The sequence below is a fragment of the Parus major genome, chromosome 7 (genome assembly GCF_001522545.3).
Source record: "Parus major isolate Abel chromosome 7, Parus_major1.1, whole genome shotgun sequence".
NCBI classification, from domain to species: Eukaryota; Metazoa; Chordata; class Aves; order Passeriformes; family Paridae; genus Parus; species Parus major.
The window spans coordinates 23,424,585-23,445,343 of NC_031776.1; the positions used below are offsets into that span (position 1 = coordinate 23,424,585).

A 20,759-nucleotide genomic window follows, 5' to 3' on the forward strand; every position below is an offset into this window, starting at 1 on the left:
AATTTTGAATAGTGCCACTGTGGGAGAGGTGAAGACCTTTACAGGGTAGAAGGTGAGGTGAGACCTGTGGGGACATCATTAGGGAGCAGAGGCCACAGCACCCAAGGTGAAAGAAAGGCTTTTGGAAATCTCACAGAAATTCTGGGTTTGCAATTGAAGATTTTTTTTTTTGTCATGGCTGTGGAGAACAAAGCAGCACAGGACAGGCTGCAGCATGGTGTGTCCCAGGAACACATTTGTCCCACAAAAGGCTGGCCAAATTGCACCTTGAACACCTTCCACCTCACATCCTTGGGATGCCTTCCTGTGTGTTGGAGGGGAAGGATGCCCACATCTCACTCTAGTGAGGCAGTAGAAGCCATCACAATGCACATGCCAACATATCACATCAGAGGCATCTCAGGTTAATTTAGCCCATGTGTCCTACATTACCCAGGGGGATGGCAAACGTGATCTGTACTCACCTTTGTGTCTCTCCTAATTGGGTTGTATTTCTCTTAGTGAAAGAGTACTGGAATAGTCTGGAGGAATTTGGCTCAGACAGGACCTGCATCCCTTAGAAAATGAAAAAAATGTGAAACTCTTCTCATTTTTCCTTACAGAATTTCATTTTCTAATAAAAGCAGAGAGGGAGGCATTAGTTCTACTTTCAATAAGCAAATGTCATGTTTTGATCATTCTTGAACAAAGCATTTTGATTTAACATTTAGAGATGACTGCTCATGCTGAGTATTTCAAATTCAGTGTCAGAATTTGGAATACAACATTTTAAAAAAATTAAATTCCAAATGAAACATTTTAACCTGTCTGCAAATACACATGTGTTCTTCCATTCTGGGGAACAATGTGACTTTTTCAGGTCTCACTCCAAGCAAGTGTGAAGGCAGATTTCCAAGCCCTGTGCAGCACAGTGGTCTCATCCAGCTTTCCTTTTAAAAGAGTGTCCCTGGAATGTTTGAGGATCAGCATGACTACACAGGCAGTGCTTTGGAAAGGGTAACATTGGCTATGGCATAGGAAGGTTCAGAATTCCTCCAGACCTGGTCTGGAGCAGGTTTCCATTGTGCAAACAGAATGAAGTGGAAGCCACATGCTTTTTCTCTCCTCTCCATGAATATTCAACTCCATGGACTTCTTTGGGGAATATCTGGAAATCTGGAGGTATAAAAGACCCATAAAATCACCTAAACACTAGTGCTCTGTTCAACGTAGCTTGAAATTATCATTTACTCCCTTCTTTTAAAGACCTTGCAGTATCTGTCATGCACACAATGAGTGTCTTTCACCTCTTGAACAAAGACTTTTCAAGATGTGGGGTGTTGCTGTTATATCCATTTTAAATTCAGAGAGAAAAAAAGGTTCCAAGAGGATCTATCCAGTCCTAGCTACAAAGCAAGGAGGGGAAACTTTAGGAGAGGAAGAGGGTATATGAGTACTGCCTGCAAGCCCTATCCCTCCCATCCTGGCACAGTTATGGGTAGACACATGGGTGGGGAATGATGCTGGAAAGGCATGTTTCAGCAGCAAGGGGTTGTTCTGTGGGTGAAGCTCCCATATCTGTTTACTTACTTGCTTTTTCCAAGAAGAGTCTTATTTATTGCTGCCTGCATAACTACAGACTGCCCTTTAATCCTCTGCTTTATTGTGCCCTGTGAATTAAATACCACAGGAGTACAAGAGCCCTTTAGGGAACAACATCCACTTTGCTGTAGTTGTCCACAGCCAGCTGAGTTTATAGGAGTACTTAGGTTTATGCTTTACTTACTGCCTGAGCAAGGATTTTTTTGGGTTTCATTTTACTTATTTTCACTGGTATTTCTTGTTTTGATTTAGGGTGGTTTTTATTAGTGTTTTGGGGCAAGGGGTAAAAAAGTACTGGTCTAGGCAGTGCAGGAAGAGGAAGCTGTAGTGGTTGTTAACTTGTATGTTTACAGCTGGAAGTACTGTGGCATCTCCTGTTGCTGTGTGCAGCTCCAGGGGTCAGCCCAGCTCCTCTGTCACATCTCTGCAGGACAGCTGTTGTTATTTTCCCATTGCAAGCAAACCATGTGGGAGTGCTGAATAAAATGAAATTTCGTTTCCATTGGACATCTCAGCTCCTTAATTTTGCCAGCGTTTCCTTATTTTGGGTCTTACAAGCTCGGCCCTACAGGGCCCAGTCCATGGCTGAGCAGAGCTGCCCTGAGATGGAGGCAGCACTTTGCAGAGAAGATGCATTATTTTGCAGTTATAAAAGCTGCCCAAATGCTCCTACAGCACCCTGCCCCCAGCTCCCCTGAGCTTGACAAGCCCCATGACAGGCAGTCCTACCTGTCAACTCAATTCATCCTGCTGGATAAAGCCTTCCTTCTCCCACAGCTACAAATGCCATGTCTGTGGGGTGGACAGCTCCCACTTCCAAGAAGAGCCTGTGGCATCCTGTGCACACAGGAATCACTGCTGCATACTTGTGTCACGTTGTGAACTCGTGACATCCTGCAGTGTCACAACCTGGAAATTGTTTCTTGTCTTGTAGTTCAGCCACATCCTGCAAAATCACAGTGCTTCCTGGGGGAGGCACACTGCCAGCTGCCACACCAGGCACTCCCAGCAGTAGTAAAAGAGCTGTCTCTCCCCTCCCAGCCTCCCACAGTCTGCCCCAGGATCACTCACCTGGTGGAGCAGCAGCTGTGGTGACTCCTTGAGGTGCCAGCATGCTGGATCCATGTCCCACCTAACAAGGCTCCTGCTGACTCGGGGGGTGGGTGTTTACAGCTGCAGAGAGCTTGGGACGCAGCATAATGACCTGCCCAGATGGGATCTGCTGCTCCCGTGGCTCTGCCAGGTGGACTGGAGGGAGTAGGGAAGGAGAAGGGTTCTCACTGCACTTGAGGGAGGGTGTCGTGCCCCACCAGGGGCTGAGGAAGTTCTGAGGCACATCTGCCTTTGAACAAGGAGACATGAGCTGTAATAAACACAAGGTTTTCTGGTTAGTCAGCAGTTGAAGGTTATGGCCCAGCTTGATTTTGCTGTAGTGACCCAAAGGAAGAGTTCAAACCTCCATAAAATACTTCATCAGGACTGGGAACAGTTTCTCTGTGTGCACTAGTGGGAGCTCTTCCCTGGCCATGGAGGAGGTATCAGCCTCTGAAGGGCTTTCAGTTCTGCTGGAGTCATGGGCCTGTGGCCTAGGAGATCCAAGCATGGATCTTCTCCCACTGCTGGGAAAGCCATGTGATAGTGAATCCTCACTACAGTGAACGCACTTAGCAGAAGGAGTGTTTTGTCTTCCCCAGATCCATGGGTTCCATGACGGCCATGTCATCCAGTGATAACAGCACACCACGGAGTCCAGCCATGCAGACATCCCAGTTCTGCTGAGCCAAAACACAGTTCAGATTCATATATAATCAGTTCTTTAGACATTAAAAAAAATAAAGTGCATTGAGAGTGATTGATAAGGAAATTCCTGATTATAATCAGCTAATTATTTTTCCATATGTTAAGCATTCATTCAAGCTCTAATCATTATGAATACATTTTCAATTTATACTTTATCTTATTCAATGCTGGCAATTGCTAAGTTTGCACACCCTCCTAGTACATTTCCAGCATTATTCAGAGCAGACCTTTAGTTGAAGTCTTGTGGACTAGAGAAATCCTGATCACTGGACCAGTGTCTTGCAGCTTCCAGAAATGTCTAAAAGACAGCACCACATGTTCCAGGCGAACCATTATGAACTACTCCTGTATGCAGGGTGGACTGTTCTGGGGACAAAACCTATATTTTGGAGAGTGGAGATGACAATTATGAAGGAATCTATACTTCCTATTCAATTTCCCCAGAAAGCTAAGACTTCCTGAAAATTTAAATGTATCAGTAATTTGTATGGGAAGCAACTGTTTCATGAAAGCATTCCAGAGCTGAAGAAAAGTAAGATGTGAGGATAATGGACTCCAGAAAAGCAGCGGCAGCAGCCCCAGGGGAGCAGAGCAGCGAGTGTCTCTTGGGAAGAGAATCTGAAGGATAAAAGAGCTGTGAACAGCTCCCAGCTGCCAAAAAGGATGATACTAAAGGCACAGCAGCAAACTGTGCCTGTGCAGGGGGAAGCTCAGAAGCGTGGGAAGAGAGCACAGAGGCTGCATCAGGATCTCTTTGAGGACCCAAAATCAGAAGCTGCAATCACACAAAAGGCAGAAAGAATAACCTTCAACTAGTGAAAAGTCTCTAGAAATCACACAGGCATGGGGAGCTGTCAGAGTTGAGCCCCAAGATGACCATCCAGAGATTCAAAAGGCAAAAAGAACTGGGTCCATAAGCATACATGAAGAAGAACAAGGCAAGTCTAAGAGCTCAAATAGTATTTGATAACAAAGAGCCAAATAATTAAATGTTGCCTTTATTTCAGTCCTCAAAACTTAACCAAAATAATTTTAATGAGGAGAAAGGAGCCCAGGGCAGAATCAGAAAAGAACAGCCTCAAAAATATTCAAATGAATTAGCTCTGTCCTTGTCAGCATGCCCTAATGAACTTCAGAGGAAGCTGCAGGAACAGTGGCTGACCCATGAGCATTTCATCATCAGGAACTTGAGGAGGATGCAGGAGGTGCCAGGCAGCCAGGGAAATGCAAGCAGAGTACCTAGCTTTAAATATTATCTCTAGCAGATAATGAAGGTAGGCACTGAGGATCAAGGAAATGAAGGGCAAATCAGCTTAACTGATTCATAGAAAGATACTGAATATTTTTTAGCTAACCAACTGGTGAGCACAGGAGTATAACCAGATATAATTTGGAAGGGTAATTGTGCTAGTGGCTAAGGAGGAAGTCGTTAGATTAATATGCTGTGACTTGGGCAGTGCTCCTGGTGCTTTGGATTCTCCTACCAGAGAAGCATGCTCTAGATTAAATAACTATAATGCATGTGTAGAGACAATGGAGAAACTGCTTTCTCAGTAGTAGTCAGTGGTGTGCTGTAAACTGGAAACACATTTCAAATAGAGAGTCCTTCAGGCTCTGCTCTCTTCAATATTTTTATTAATTATTTAGATAATTAAATAGGATGTGCTGTTATAAAATTCACAGATGATACCAAGCTTGGAAAGGCTACTAGCACTTTGGAGGATCAGATCAGCATTTGAAATTTGAAATTATCTTGGCAAATTGGAGGAATCAACAAGATGTAATTGAATAAAGAGAAATGCAAAGCATTACCTTTAGGAATGAGAAATCAGAATCCCAAATGCAAGCTGTACCAGACACTGTACTGAAGACAGTGACATACCAGTTTATTTATTTATTTATCAGGGAATTGAAAGGCAGGTGGGGTGTTACAGTGCTGATTCTGCACCTCTCTGGTCTGGGACCTGCACCCTGCTGGGGGGTTCACTTGCAGAAAAAGAGGGATAAAATGAAGAGGTTCTGGAGATGATGAACAGGATTTAGGAGAAGAAGGGCATTACCTCATTCCCAGCCTGGTCAGCTCTGAGGTTCACAACTGTCCTCCAAATCAGCCCAAGTACAGAGTGGCATTGATGCTATGACATTGTTTTCTATTACAGAACTACCTCTCCCTGCTCCTTGGTTCACCCTCTTCCCCATTTCCTGAAGACCACAGCTCTGTAGCCTTGAGTATCAGCCACAGGAGCATCTAAGTATGCCAGACTGTTCAGAGGACTTTTCATATTCAGCTGGAACTGACCTGAACACAATGGTGAGGGGTGCCAGACACTACATACCCCTTTCCATGTCCTTATTTCCTGGAACATACCCTTCTGGTTCTCTTCTCTTGATTTATCATCATCCACTTTCCTGTTCTTAGGTCAAGATAAAAGGCAACTAAGGATGGGGCAAATAGGATAAGATTAAGGCAAAAAGATAAGTGAGGGCTGAGCTGGTGGAGCTTTGGAAACAAAAGTGCAGAAATTTGAGATTGTCACAAAAGATTAAAGAATTCACAAAAAGGGAGGGAAGGGTTTGTGTATGCAATGATGTCAACAGAGAGAAAGCCTGGCAAATAAAGTGTTATCTCCCAGAAAGCTTGGTTTACTTTGGCCTGAGTCACGACTGCTGTGGAGGCAAACATTAGGCTTTGATCACAGCTGCCATAATCTTCCCCTGACACCCAATAATGAAAGCAACAGAAACAGGGTAAAGCATGGCAGCTGTCTGGCTGAGATGAAATTGCATTTGAAGAGAAAAACAAAAAGGTAAAGTCCTGCTGAAGGTGGAAACAAGAGGTGACAGGACAGGGCCTTTTTGAGAAGGTAACTGGCTGGAATGGACTGTGATTTTTCCTCCTGTAGATAATATGAGTGTCAGTACAGAGGTGATGTGCCACCCACTGTCAGCAGAAGCCCTGTTTTGGTGGTTTTCTTTACTGGCAAACAGGTGAAACAGTTCCTGCTCCAAAAATGTACCTGTTTCTTTCAAGAAAATGCATGGCAAGTGTTGGAATAAGAGGAAGGTTAATTTGAGGCAGAAAGTTCTGGGGAAAATATCACTTGGTGGCAGAGGCTGACCATGTTCAGGAGTTTATATCATGTAATTTCTGGGAAACTGCTGCTCCAAAGTTACTTTAAATTGGAGGCTCACAATCCCTTGGGTTAATCTCACAGGATAGTGGTACAGCAACTGATCCTCGTTTCCCCATTCAGAGGTACAAACAACTCCCTTGTTACATCTGCCAGTGTTCTTCCAGCAGCCCTTCTGGTCCTTGGAAGAGGACCTTTCTCTTGATCAGTTTTCTTACAAGCCCACTGACCCAATGCACCTCTGTCTCATCTAATCCCAAGTGAGTCCAGCTTTCAACAATTTTCAGATCAAGGAATTTCATCCAATGCTGGTCCAGCCAGGTCTCTACATGAGAAAATGGGAAAGAGAGCAGCACATCATGAGTGCCCATATTCCATGGGAGTTTCACTCCCATGTTTCACCAGCACTAGAAACTAGGGATTTCATGAAGCAGGCAACAATCTGGAGTAACAAGTTTTTTGTACAACTCACAGAAATTTTCCTTCTGAAAAGGATGGTTTTCACAGGGAATCCACTGAGAAAAGATTTTGTGAAGCAGAAGAGGGTGAGAAAAAATGGGGAGGAGTAGAAAAGGACCAGGATATTCCTAGAATCCATCTGAAACTCTGATAGAGACATTTCTGTATTGAGGACTGAACAAAGAGAGAAGTTCACGCTGACCTGCAATCTTACACACTCACACAGAGGATTTGGCTTATGGAATAATTGCTTCTAAATGGACACCTCAGGTTGCATACAGTCCTTCCTGAAGGACTTCCCACTGAATTCTGGACTTTAAATTGAACATTTCACCTCTGTCAACAAGAATGATTCTTGAGGGAGGCGTGTCTTTGTTAAGGGATCCACAGAGCTGAATGTAGGAATTCCAATCCTAATTTATCTGAGGCAGACAAAATTTGTTTCAGTGAGAGCATTAAGCATCCTGCAGCTTGATGTTAACTGATAAGATTCTTGCTTACTCTTGGCACTTCCTCTTGTAAATGAATCACTGTTACTTCCGCTTCCATGCCCACCACTCCACTTGGTTCCTTCGTAATTTTACAGCTTCCTGAGCTTGACACTGGAAAATCGATAAGTAATTTAGTGCCCAGTAAATATAGATGAAAACAAGTTATTTTGTACTTTTATAAATATTTGGAAACCAAAACTATCTAAGAAAACAGCTGCTTAGTTGACTCAGCAACCCATCCATCAGCATCACACAGTTAATTGCATAAGATCATAAACATTTATAATTAGAAGGCAAACAAACAAGAATTTTATAAACAGCCCTCTTGAATCAGGCTGCGCATTAAATATTTGTGATAAGGTAATTAAGAATAGATTTACAATCCTGGCTCGATGTTTAATACTTTGTAGAATGGGTTTGATTCTATGGAGAATGTTCTACAGCCAAAGAGAAAACATTTCATTTTGGCTCTTTTATCCCAGTCTTAAAGTGGTCTCTGAGAAACACTGAGAAACATTGATCAGAGTGGAATTTCATTCATTACCTATCAGACAGCTCATTTAAATGTATGTCTAATGTCCCTTGTCATGGGCTGATCCATTTCAGGCAGCTTCAAAGCTCTGTCTCCTTGGCTGGATCTGCAGGCTTTGCCTAAGTCCTGCTTTTTTATGGTTGATGCTTTGATCAGACCACGTCAGAATTCTCAGCCACGTTTCAAAGCAGGGAGGAAAACCCACATTTTTCTGTTATGACATCATGAGGTTTGGTTATAAAAAGCCAGCAGCAGTACAGGGTTACAGCTGTGCAATCTTAGTGGCCTTTAGGAACCAGAGGGTAGAGCTCTCTTGTACTGTAGTGCCCTACATCATTCCCTGTCCCAAAATAGTCAGATCTGCATACAAGCTATCCAATGGAGTTACTTCCACAGCCAGTGAGCAGGCTCAGCACCCCGTTTCAATGAATGTGAGTCCCCCTGAAACTAACCTGTGATCAAGTCAGCAGGGCTCCTAGTTATGCTTAGAACCAGGGAGGCTGGAAACTCAGACTGTACTGAAGCAGTGATTTAAACTCTCTAACATTAGATGCTGACACTAAGAAACCAAGTGGCTGCATCCCATCAGTGAGTAATGGGGAGCCCTAAGGGTAAGGTGACCTTCAGATATTTTGGGGTCTGATGTGGCACAGGTTTTCTCCAGTAATTATCTGCCATCAGAAACTAGATGGAAAAGGTAGGTGGTGGGTAGAGCTGTAGCATTTGGTTAATCAGGAATAGCTGTAAACCACTTAATTCTGTGGTGTCCATCATCTCTCTCTATGCATTGTTGGTCAAGTCAGCCCCTTTGTTCAGGTATGGGATTGATTCTTGTGGGTCTTGTTACTGTATTTTTATGCTTGCAAGGTAAGCAAGAAGGAAGGCAGGGGAGGTACTCTTCTTATAAAGGTTTTTGGTAGTCTTGATCCTGACCCAGAATGGTGAAGCCATCCATGTGCTAACTCACCCAGTCCTGCCTGCTGGTCTGGCTTCAGTTACATGGGACACAAAGGCACTTTCCTAAGAGACAGATGGCTGCAAAGCAGGGGCACTCAGACTCCCCTCATTCCACACAAATCCCACTCTCTACCAAAGCTTGTGAGATACATTAGTGTGCCAGCTAAGCCAGTCTGCAGGAGAGATTGCAGTTTCTTCCAGCCTGAGTGGAGAAGAAGACCTGTGTTTCAGCCACTGCTAGACCTAGTGCTTCCACAGGCAACTAAGTTGAGTCTGGCAACTTCAATAATCATAGCAGAGCTTAATATTCAAGTACTCAAGGTCATCATCCAAGCAACTAAAATTATTTAACTCCTTAGTCCTCATGCAAGGGTGGGGAGGATGGTGGAGACAGCTGGGAGATAACTGCTGGCTTACTGAGGGACCTGAGCTGCTCCTTATGAGCACAGAGACCATTAACAGTGTGGTGTCCTACAGCCCAGAGCCATCCCCAGACGTCAGTCCTGTGTGTGTGTGGGAGGGCAGCAGGACACAGGCACTGCCTGCACACCCTGCACACACTGGGAGCTCCTCTGCCCTTTCTGTCAAGTGTGCTGGGCTCCCCCTTGAAAGGAGGACATTCAATGACATTCAATGAGGTACCTGCTCTGCAGATGAGCAAAACTTTGCCTTGTATAACAAACCACTTTTGGGTATAGACAGACCTCTTTTTCAGCTCAGTTGCTGCCTCTGGCTTCCACATGTGTGTCTGCTCTGCTGCTGTGTGGGGTGTGCACACGGGCTGTGCACACACACGGCACTGGTGCAGCAGCCGTCACTGACACGTCAGCTGCAGTTACACCCCCTCCAAACACACGCCTGGCCTTGGTGAATCATGCCTATGCAGCATGCAAAATTAGCCCAGTGAGAGATAAACCTTGGGCATTTGTTGGTAAACAGATACTCTCGCTGTAAGAGCAGAACTCAGTGTGCTCCATTTACGATCTGTTTATCGATGGCTGAGATAAAACTGTAATCCCTTTAATTCAGGGGGAAAAGGGATCCAGCAGAGGAGGAGCACCAGTGCTCTGCCTGTCAGTAATTAAAATACGGGATTTATCATTCAGAAGGCACCGGCTGGAGAGCTGATCTTAACCAGCTAACTGGGGGAAGATGCTGGGGAAGGTTTATGGTTATTTCTAAAGTTTTGTTTGTGTTTTATGTTTATTTCTTTCCCCCTTCCCTCCAGGTCTAATAATACACGAAGGGCCCTCGGTTTACCGGATTTTTAAACGGTGGCAGGCGGTCAATCAGCAGTGGAAAGTGCTGAACTATGACAAAACAAAGGACATGGAGGAGCAAAAAACAGGGACCAGGACAAATCAGCGCCCCTCCTCCCAAACCACCCACTCATCCTCCACTGGTGGTACAGCCACTAACTCCGCTCCAGCCGACAGCGGGGCACGGGCTGCCGGCCATGCCACAGGCACCCTCTCTGACCACCACTGTGCTTATACCATCCTGCATATACTCAGCCACCTGAGGCCTCACGAACAGAGGAGTCAGTCTAGTAGTAACAGAGAGCTCGTCATGAGGGTCACGACGGTCTGAGCCGAGGAATTCAGGAGGCCTTAACACGAAGCGGAGGAGACAAAGAACTCATAAAGCAGAGGAGCATGGTGTGCCTTTTTCTTTCTCTTTCCTTTTTTTTTTTTTTCTTTTTTTTTTTTTCCTTCTCTCCTTTTCTTTTTTCAGTAACTGCACAAGATATAAGAGGCGGCACCTGGCCAGCTAAGGAAAAAAGCAGGTGGAGGGAGAGCTGCACACTCATGCTAAAGAGGTTAATGTTTTCCAGCCTGTTTAAAAAAAAAAAAAAAGAAAAAAAAAAAGAAAAAAAATAACAACACAAATCACAAAAAAAACCAACAAAACAAGTGCAATACAGACTACAAACTGAGTAGGCAGAGTTCTGGGGAAGCAGAGGAACAGACGGTTTAGCATGTCTTACAAATTCTGTTACCTGGAATAGGTAACGCTCTGTGCACAGCCCCCGTACACACACGCACGCGCACACAAACACACACGTAGTGTGAGATTTATAGAAACATGGAAGGGAACGAAATATTTGGAGTGTTTTTATTTTCCAGACTCCAATTAACCAGGGCTATGAGTTGTTTTGTTTTATGAGTCACTGGAGCCTTGTTTGATTTACCGTGGGGTACCGGAAGTGAAACAGCTGGGGATTTTTCAAGTATTGACTTACAGAAGAGAGATTGAATCATCTCACTAAGAAAATCTTAACAAAATCCAGGCATACCCAAATTTCACCAAGAAGCCTGTTTTTTTCATAATGTTCCTGACAAGGGGCTTGTGAGGGTAGGACTGGGAGGGGGGAGGGTGCTCCATGACCTTTATTTGACGTAGAGGCATTTTTGGCAAATTTTGTACAAACGTTCTGCAGGTGTTTCAAGCACAAGTACTGGTGTGATTCATGCCTTCATAACCCCAAATCCAACATCCAGACCTTGCCACCCACACACATCATTTTCCATGCAGACATTCCAGGTTAATTTCATTCCATTTTACTCTAATCACAAGAAGCTGACCCATCTTTGGTGGGTTTCTGCTCCCTTGCTGATTCAGACACTCATGTATTAGAGATGTACTTTTTTTTTTTTTGGTGTCTGTATCTCTGCTGCTCAATTTGCAACAGTCTCACTCAGTCTTGTAGGCTGATCCTTTCACATCCAGTCTGTTAGTTTATTACAGAGTCTATTCCATTCAATCATCCAAAAGAGAGTTAGTCTGAAGAGGGAGCACAGTTGCTGACTGACTGTGCAGCACTTCTAATAAGTCTCCTTCTCTGGGATATATCCTCGAAGGTATCGGTTGCTCTTCAGGAACATTCTCTTTCAATGCACAATGGCTGAATCATTTGTGGATATTAAAGGGACACTGTCAAGTACTTTTTAAATAGTTTTTAGGGTTTGGGCTTTTTTTACTCGCCATTGTTTGTAATATTCTCTTACAAGCTTGAAAATAAAATTTCTTTCCCTACCGTTTTTGTCCTTTTCCATTTGGGCATGTATGGTTCTCTCCACTCACCCCATTCCTTTCACCATCCCTGTCCTTCTCCTCCCCACCTTTCTTCTGCAACAGGAGGAAATCTGTATTTCTGATTTCCTGCTGACTGTCCTCATTCTATGGAGGGTATGTCCCAACTCTGCGGGGTTGAGTTATTTTGCAGCTGTCACAGAGGAAGCATAAGAGCAGGAACCCTAGAAATACGGAGATTAGCTAATTGAGGAGCAAAAGCTCAGCTGTCACAAAACAATGACCCTATAGTGATCAAGCCTGAACCCGGCTCCCTCCAAAATCAAGATGATGTCTTCAGCTAAACTGCATCCATTTAGCAGCACTGCCAAGCAACGTTGCATGATGGCTGAATGCAGCTGCCCTCCATCATCATACCAGCACCTCTCACACCTTCTGTGGAGACAAGGCAAACGTGGGCTACCAGCTCCTTTGGCAGCCAGGCTGTCACAGGTCTGGTGTTTCTGGACTGGAGAAGGTGTCAAACTTCAGCCTCTGTGTTTGAGCACAGCAGCCATTCTGCAACACTGAAGATGGAGGTCAGCAGCTTAAGGCAAGATCGTATTTTTCACCTTGATTACTTGACAGTGTCCCTTTAAATATCAGAATGCAACAGAACAGGTACTTACTTCTCTGGTAGAGAATGTGGGAGGTGGAACACTGTCTGAGAAAGCCAGCTTACTGAGGACCAGTGTGAAACAGCATGGTTTCTGAGGCCACTGTACCTTTGTCTGACCAGACTTACTATCTACCAAAGAGTGCTTTTGGCAGAAGGGAGAAAAGAGATGGTGGTGGGCAGAGGGAGAGGGAAGGGGCAGTTCCAATCATTTCTGAAAGTAGCTATCCCCCAGAAGGAAGGTGTTGAAATGAATGATGTCTGGAATAACTGCTTCAGTAGACAGAAACCTGGCCAAAGCAAGCAAACACAGCAGCCTCTCACCCCTATGCCTGTTCTGGAAGTTGTCCTCATTCCAAGAGATGGGTAATTATAGTGGTTTTGGGAAGGGGGAACCATACACAGACGAAGGGACAGTTGTCACCCATGATGTCGTTTCCCTCCCTGCCCTCCACTCATTTAATATGGAGAAGTCAAATTCCTTTAATTTGGCTAACAGATAAAAATGTATGAGGTCAGAAGCACAACTTGCTGTGAAAGAGTGGTGTACTCTGAGCACACAGGACTCTGCATACTCTCACTCCAGCTCTGCCACTGACTCTGTAGCCTTGGGCTGTTTGGCTCAGTCCCCCCTCCACGCAAAGGGGGAATAACAATACGTACCTACCTCACAGGGGTGTTGTGAGAATCCACGTTGGTAAAGCCTGTTGAAGTGCTAAGTCTACCACCGGTAGTCACGAGGTGTGTGGTGGGGGTGAGCAGCGCTGCCCTTTTGCTGGTTACAGTCTGAATCACAGCGGGAGTCCCATTGGCCTTCTCCTGCTTGGAGACCCTCCTTGATCTGAAGCGGAGGCTGTCGTCCGAGTGCCCTCTCCTCCATTGCATGACATTTTAAGCGGCTGTGAGGTGCAGGGTAGCGACAGACATGAAGTCCTACTTGACCAGGGATTTGCTACAACGTTTTCTATATCTGTGGGGTTTGTTGGTTTGTTTTTTCCATATATTGTGCTTAGAAATAAACTTTCCACTTAGGGCTGGCGGTTTGGGGTCTATTCTGTTGCATGGCAATGTATACAAGTCTTATTGTCTGTCTTACTGTGCAAATGATCCCGCAGCCCAGTTTCAGAGATGGGCATGGTCTGAGCCTTTTCACAGCGGCATAAGACTCAAAAGCCTGTCTAGACTGTTTAATATTTAAACAACACTATGAACTTGTCAATTGTATGTGTTCTGTGCAATACGAAGCATGTCATTAGCTGGCTTGATGGGCAGAGGGGCTAAAGGAAGGTCAAAACTTGTTCAAAGAGCTTCATACATGTGCCAGCATGGAGCCGAAGGGCTGCCACCAGCAAAGCAAACTCGGGGGAAGCCATTGGAAACTGTTTTCAGAACAGTTTACTCCAGGACAAGGTACTTCTGAGTTTATGAACTTCTAGGCTGCCAGCCTGAGAGAACAAGTGCAAATTTAGTGTGGGGGTTGGGGTTTTGAATTCCCTTTTTCTTTCCTCCTCAAAGTTTTGATGGCAGAAATACTGATGAGGATCTCTTCCCTCTTTAGCACAGTTCTCTCATCTCCCACAATTTCCTTGTGCTGTCCCCTTTGTACTACTATGCAGGACTTTCAAAGGTGCAAATGGAGACAGTACGTTCCTGAGACATGAAAAATAAGTTGTGTATTGGGTGATTCTAGCAGATAGACAAGGTGGGACAGAGCTATGCTACAGAGGCATCTCTTCTTCCCCATGTCTTTCTTCTAGTCTTGTGTGCTGGGTCCCTGAAGAGACGTTCCCTGTACTTTATTACAAAGCTGTCAGATCACCTTCCACTGACAAACAAAGCTTGCAGAAATTTGGCAGCTGTTTCTCCCAATGGAGAAAATTCTGGGTCCTATCACTGTGGAGACCCCTCAGTTCTTGGGCTTTGTGGTCCTCCAGCATTGTTTGGAGGAGTGGTCAGTGTGAAGGACTGTGTTCAGCCATCATCAGAAACTGTGTGTGTATGGTCCTGCTCAATCTTGTGATTTCTGCCAGTCCCCTGATTTTGCCAGCTTTGACAGGTCTTTTCTATCAAATGCTTTTCTGGTTATGCTCTTCAGAGGTGTTTTGCTCTGTGTCAGTTGCCAATGCTGTTATTGCCTACTGAAACATCAGTGCTGGCCTCCAGCTTCCACAGCTCTTCCATTCTTGCCATACTGTCTCTTGGTAAACACTACTGCCAAGTTCAAACCCTCTTCCTCTGTGCCTGCAAGGGGTCAAGCACATGCACTAACCCAAGGGTCACCAAAGAACACAGGGACCCTTCAGAGCCTGTATCAGTAAGTCGAACTCTGTAACCATCAGTCTTTGATATATATTTACTTTGCCAGTCTGTGTCTGCTGTTAATTGGTTGCTACAAACAAACCACTAATGCTGGCAAAACCCATATACCCAGCTAAGACTTGATTTCCAGTTCAAAATGTAGGAAATTATTGGCTGGTTTTCAGACAAATCTGGTGTGTTCCCTGTTGTGGTTTCCCAAGGAAGGTGGTGAAGAGGTTCTTGTTTGACCTTGCTATGATGGGATGGACAACACATGGAAAGAGGAAGTCAGCAGTTTATATTTGAGTCAAGAGAAGTGTCAGCTGTCCTGTTTTCACTCAGGGGGACAGGAAAATACTACTTATGCTTACCAGATCCCTGGCCCTTCTCAAAGCCCTTGATCTGGCAGCAGTAAAACACTAGAGCCAATGGCTGTAGCTGGAGGACCATTCTGAAGACTTTCTGGTTCTGAAGACCATCCTTTCTCCACATGTAGTGGTCAGTCATTCAAGCATCCTCTCTTCATTTTCCTCAAGAGAAAGATGCTTTTGACTAAGCAAAACACTAATGCTCTTCAGTGTAGGATGATTCGCACCAGTAGCACTTGTAACCTGTGGTATATCCACCAGGATTCCTGCCCATCTCCTTGTGAGAATGCATGGTCAGAAGAGCTGCTCCTTCCTCTTACTCTTTTATGTTGGTCAAGCACTCAGAGGAAAACAGCCAGCAGTGCAACTGCCTTAGTGACTACTGTCTGAGTATCCTGATCTCCCCTCCACTGTCACTTCCCCTGTGATTGCTCCTTCTCATTCCTGAGGCAACAGACGTCTCATTCCCTTTGCCATCTCTAGACTGGCCCTGAAGATCTCATGAGCAGACACAGAATTCCTCCCAGACTATTTTTTAAGTCTCCTGCATCCTTCATGTTCCCAGACAGGCAAATTCATTCCATTGATAAACAATGACATTCAAATCCTGAGAGGACAAGCAAGTGTAGGAGCCTATTGCATTGACCTTCACCACTTCTTGCATGCTGAAGGAAATATGGTGAAAACACCAATTGGTTTCTTCCATTTGGCAGCAATGGACCAGTGGCTCTAGGAATATTTCCCTCAATAATGCAAGTCTGACATGCAGCAGTTACTGCAGGCAGTCTTTGATCTCACATCTATCATGTCGGATAAAAGAAGAGCAGAATCTGACAGGTCTGTGCTGTTTACAAAAACATCAAAAACTACCTTAGTTCATTATTCAAATTACCTCCAGGTCAGTGGGTGAATTTCTCCTTTGATGAAAGAATGAAGTTTTCTCTTTCAGAACTGGAATTGCAAGACTATATATATATATGTGTGTAAATACATACATATATACTTATGTTATCATGAAAACAAAAAGAAGAGAGAAAAAACCCTAAATAAACCTAAAATAATATTTGATTTTTGAATAAGCCTTGACAGGAGCTAGGGAGTTGCTGTGTGGAAAATGCAACACAGGGTTCGACTTCAGGCAAATAGAAGACAGAAGAGGGAAATACTTTTATGGTTCTCTTGGCCTGTCTTTGGTTCATGCTCATTATTGTATAGCACTTAATTAAGACAGAAATATGTGGAAAACAGACTCTCAGCTCCAGCAGCAGGAAACAGACTGAAGACACCTCATACTTATCTGAGCCATACTCAAACAAGCACAACGATGCAAAAGCACAAATAGCTGCCATCACAACTGCTTGAAAAGAGATGGATTTCTAAATGGGACACGAACTCAGACAGAAATTCTTTCCCAAGCCACATTGTCAGTATTTTTCCCATATTTCTTATTTCAAAAAGGAAAAAAAAAAAAAAGAGAAAATTAAAAAGGAGGGTTCTGCTATCCAAATCTTAAAGAAGTAAGTAGCAGTAGAGAAGATGCTCCTTTATATGTTATGTTATGCATCAAGATGTGCTTTGCCAAACAGAATTAGGGCATCACATTCAGTTCCCTGATCACTCAAAGAAAGTCTCAGTGACCAAGTCTGCTCAAGGAGAATTCCTAGAGTGTAGACTTCTCCAGAGGACCAGAGCTTCCATCTGGATGGGATAGCTGGCAACAGGCTGTTTGCATCCAGCTGCACTCTTCTGTGGCAGGATCACCACCTGTTGTTAGCAAGTCACTGTTGGGCAGCTTTGATCAGCTGATACAGGTTATGATATTAATAATCACAGAAATTGCACGTGCCCATCATGCTCCTGCAAGTGACTTGTCTCATTCTTTCACAGCTCAAGCTGGTGAGAGCTACTCTGGTCTTTGGTCTTCATCACAGGAGAGCTTTCCTTTAAAATCCAGCCTGCCACACTTCTCTGGGAGTTTTTCTACTACACTTTATAGAGGTTCTTCTTCCTGTAAGGATGAACAGACTTCTAACTAACCCACATGATCTTATTTTCTAGCTAGAGAGACAAAAATTCATGTTCTCTGACAGCTGATCTCAGTACCTATGTTCTTATGAGATTATATTCCCCCTCCCCTTTCACTCAGTACTCCATAATCTTCCATAATCCTTTTGAAAGGGGTGATTCATTGCTACCAAATGGAAGAACATTTCTCTGAGATGGGAGTCTGGACAGCCCTTCTACTCCTTGCTAACAGGCACACAAACCTTCCTCCTATCCCTCTAGACTGATGTGGCCAGCAGAACCTTACTTCATGGAGTTTCGCTTCTTGATCCAGAAGAACAACCGCTTTCAAGCATCTCCTTCGCTGTGGGATAATGGCATGGGGAACCTTTTGTTTCTTAGCCTCAGGGTAACTACAGTGGATGATGTACCTGAGCCAAAAACACAGCAAGGACAAAACACTTGTATTTTAGATGGTGGTAAACCTGGGTGAGGCTTGTTCTGATGACAGGAGAACAAGAATCTTTGTCAGCTTTATATGGTAGCAAATCAAAATTGCCTTGTTCCCTAGTGTTTTTAGCTCATTTACATCAGCTGTCCATTATAAACAAACCCTTTTGTAGGCAATGCAGGCCAGGCCTGGGGAGGAAACCTTCCTCATTCCAGAAGCACAACCAGCCCGTAGCTATGCATCAATCCCTTCAGGACTTTTGCCCCTGAGAGGCTGAGTGCAAGAATGGAGGTAGCTAGCAGGGATGGCAAGAACACTTCCCTGGATCTTCATCCCCAGGGGGTAAATTTTGCATCTCTACATGTGAATCCCTTTTGAAATCACTCCCAAGGCCTCCTTCACTACTACAAGGTCTGCCCAGGAGAGGAAGCAGTGTCTCTGCATGGATACCCCAGGTCCGTTGCTGGGATCCTCATTCAGGCCTCCAGGAAATCCCTATGTTCACTGAGGTTTAAGATGAGTCAATGGTGTGTCCATGCAGAAATACTCTCTTTGAGACTACTACAGAGATGTCTGTGGGGTTGGGAGGGAGGGGGTGGTTTTGTCCAGGCAGGAAGCACGGGGAAGGGAAGGCTGCAATGTAAGGAAAAATCAGCCACAAGGGAGGGGCTGACTAAGAGGAATGACCATGTCGACTGTGTTACTGTCCCGTCATTCTCCTGAACCCAGAATGGAAACTTCCAAGTGCTCTTCATGAGCTTATGTTTATTAGAAAACTATTCCTGGGTGTTCAAGATTGTTTTCTAATGAAAATATACATAATAAAAAAAGAAAATTAATGACTCTTGGTAATCTTTTCCTTTCCTCTCTTCACTTCTAACACATTGTAAAATTCATGTCCTTTCTCATTTGTTTGCTATAATAAAAACTCTTTCTTTCTGGTCACAGTCCACACAGGGCCTTACACAATAAGCATTTATCTTCTCTTTACACATCAAAGGCCAAGACTTCACATAAGGATGTTTGAACAAAGGGCCAGGGCTCAGCATGCATAGCATAATGTGTTAGCACTTTGACTTATTATTTGTTTATGGCATTAAACAGCAAAAATTGTTTACCAAACATCACTATAACATTCCTGTGTAGTGTCTTCCCTATGTTCAAGAGAGAAGCTTGAGGCAACCATGGTAAGTACATGCATCTATTTTCAGAGTATCCACACTGATGTGCTGTGTCCTTCCCAGGGACTGTACAGAACTACCCTCAACAGAGAACATCTCCTGTCCAAGCAGTGCCGGAGTCAAGCTCTACGCCAGGGCTTCCATATTTCTAGTCCAGGGTATCTGTGGAAACACCAAGACACAGGGAATGTTCAGATCAAGTATGCACAGGGAGAGGGAGGACAGTGGAAACAATCAGCAATGACACGGTTGGAAGGAGGTGGTAAAGAGCTGGGCTAGATCCACAGCTCCCCTCCTGAGTACACATGGGCAGCCAAACTGTGCCCCAGGACATCTTCTGAGGCTGCACTTTGTTTCTGAGGTGCCTACTGAATGCCTAGAGCATCACTTGTCAAGTGCCCGGTGCCATCAGCCACACAGCCCTCCAATCTCAGGAGGAAAGCAGGGGCAGTGTTTCACCAGAAGATGGTCACAACAAGTTCTGAAAACTTTACTCATGCCAAAAGATCACTGAACTTTCCCATGCTTGCACATGTGAGGATACTGCTCTGTAGAGGTAGGCAGTCTGTTCCTCATACAGTCCCTGGAAGCAGATGAGTCCTTTTCTTCTCTCACTTTTATTTCCATTGTTTAAAATATAGGTCTGTTCCAGTAAGTCTATTGAAATGCAGAGAGACAGAGAGGGAGAAAGGAACAAATAGAGAAAAGGAAATAAGCAGGACAAGCTGGTGCCTGTGAAGAAACAGCTGTGCTAATCAGAAATGAGGGACAAAAAAGAGGAAGGACTGTAACAGTGGGAGCAGGGCTAAGACTGGTGGAGAGAAGGAAGATACATGAAGAGACTGGTGGCAACTATTAATTACTGCAGTGATAACACTGATGGCTTGAGGTCCTAAATGATCCTATGGGAAATGAGGAAGAAGCCATGAAGCATGGACAAACTGGACTTCAAGGAGCCCTCTCCCACCAGCCTTTCTGTGAGACAGTATTAAAGCTGGTTCTGTCACAGACTGCAGCCTGACAAAATAACTTCTTGCTTGATCATATCCCCTGATTAAGAAAAACCTGCATCACCCAGACTAGACAAACAAAAATTACTGCACACAGCTTACCTCTAACCCAATTATTCTTAATAGAATGTATTATTACTAATTCAAGGTGGCCTCCAAGGGCTAGTTTTATTCAGTGCACACAGCTCCATTGCTAAAAGCCATCATGTGCCCTGCACCTGCTCAGACCAAAAGTAATTTCCTACACCAGCCAACCACGGCTCTGATGAACTGTAGCAGCTGTAGCACACTGCGGTCTTTACCACCTCAGTGGATTTCAAGAGAACAGGGATACTGAAACACTGGGTTGCTCTATAGAGATGTAAGGTAGACTGTAAAACTAGGTTTGAGTGATTTTGCAACCTGGATTCTCGCACACACAGAAAGGAGTGTTGCCAAAACATTGGGATCTGAGCTCAAGCTGCAAAATTCACAGCAGAATTGCAAAGATCACAGTCTTGAGAGTAAAAAGCTTTAGAGGCAAGGTGGTGGTAGGAACATGTTTTAACCCCTGGAAACATGGAAATATTTTGGTTTAGAAATGGGAGGAAATTTCAAAACCTAAGAAATGTAGGTATCATCTGAATGGGAATGTATTTACCTGAACCTTAAAGAGAAAATAATCTGGTCTGAGAATTTCAAGCAGAAAGTCAGTGCCTCCCATCCAGAAGTTACTGGCCCCTTCTAGAGGCAATATAACAGCTGTCCACTCAATGGCCAGAGAATGCCCATCTCTAAAGAAGATGGCAAACAACTGTCTGCAATCGCA

At 44.3% G+C, this 20,759-nt stretch overlaps 1 protein-coding gene across 1 annotated transcript in view; it reads left to right on the forward strand.

Annotated features, from left to right (window-relative positions):
- The window catches only part of MARCHF4 (membrane associated ring-CH-type finger 4), a 104,458-nt gene extending 85,755 nt beyond the window's left edge, over positions 1 to 18,703 (forward strand). Inside the window, exon 6 of the mRNA XM_033516098.1 lies at positions 10,180 to 18,703. Within this exon, the coding sequence (XP_033371989.1) occupies positions 10,180 to 10,541 (362 nt within the window). The 3' untranslated portion in view covers positions 10,542 to 18,703. The remainder of the gene's footprint in view (positions 1 to 10,179) is intronic.
- Positions 18,704 to 20,759: the final 2,056 nt, after the last annotated feature.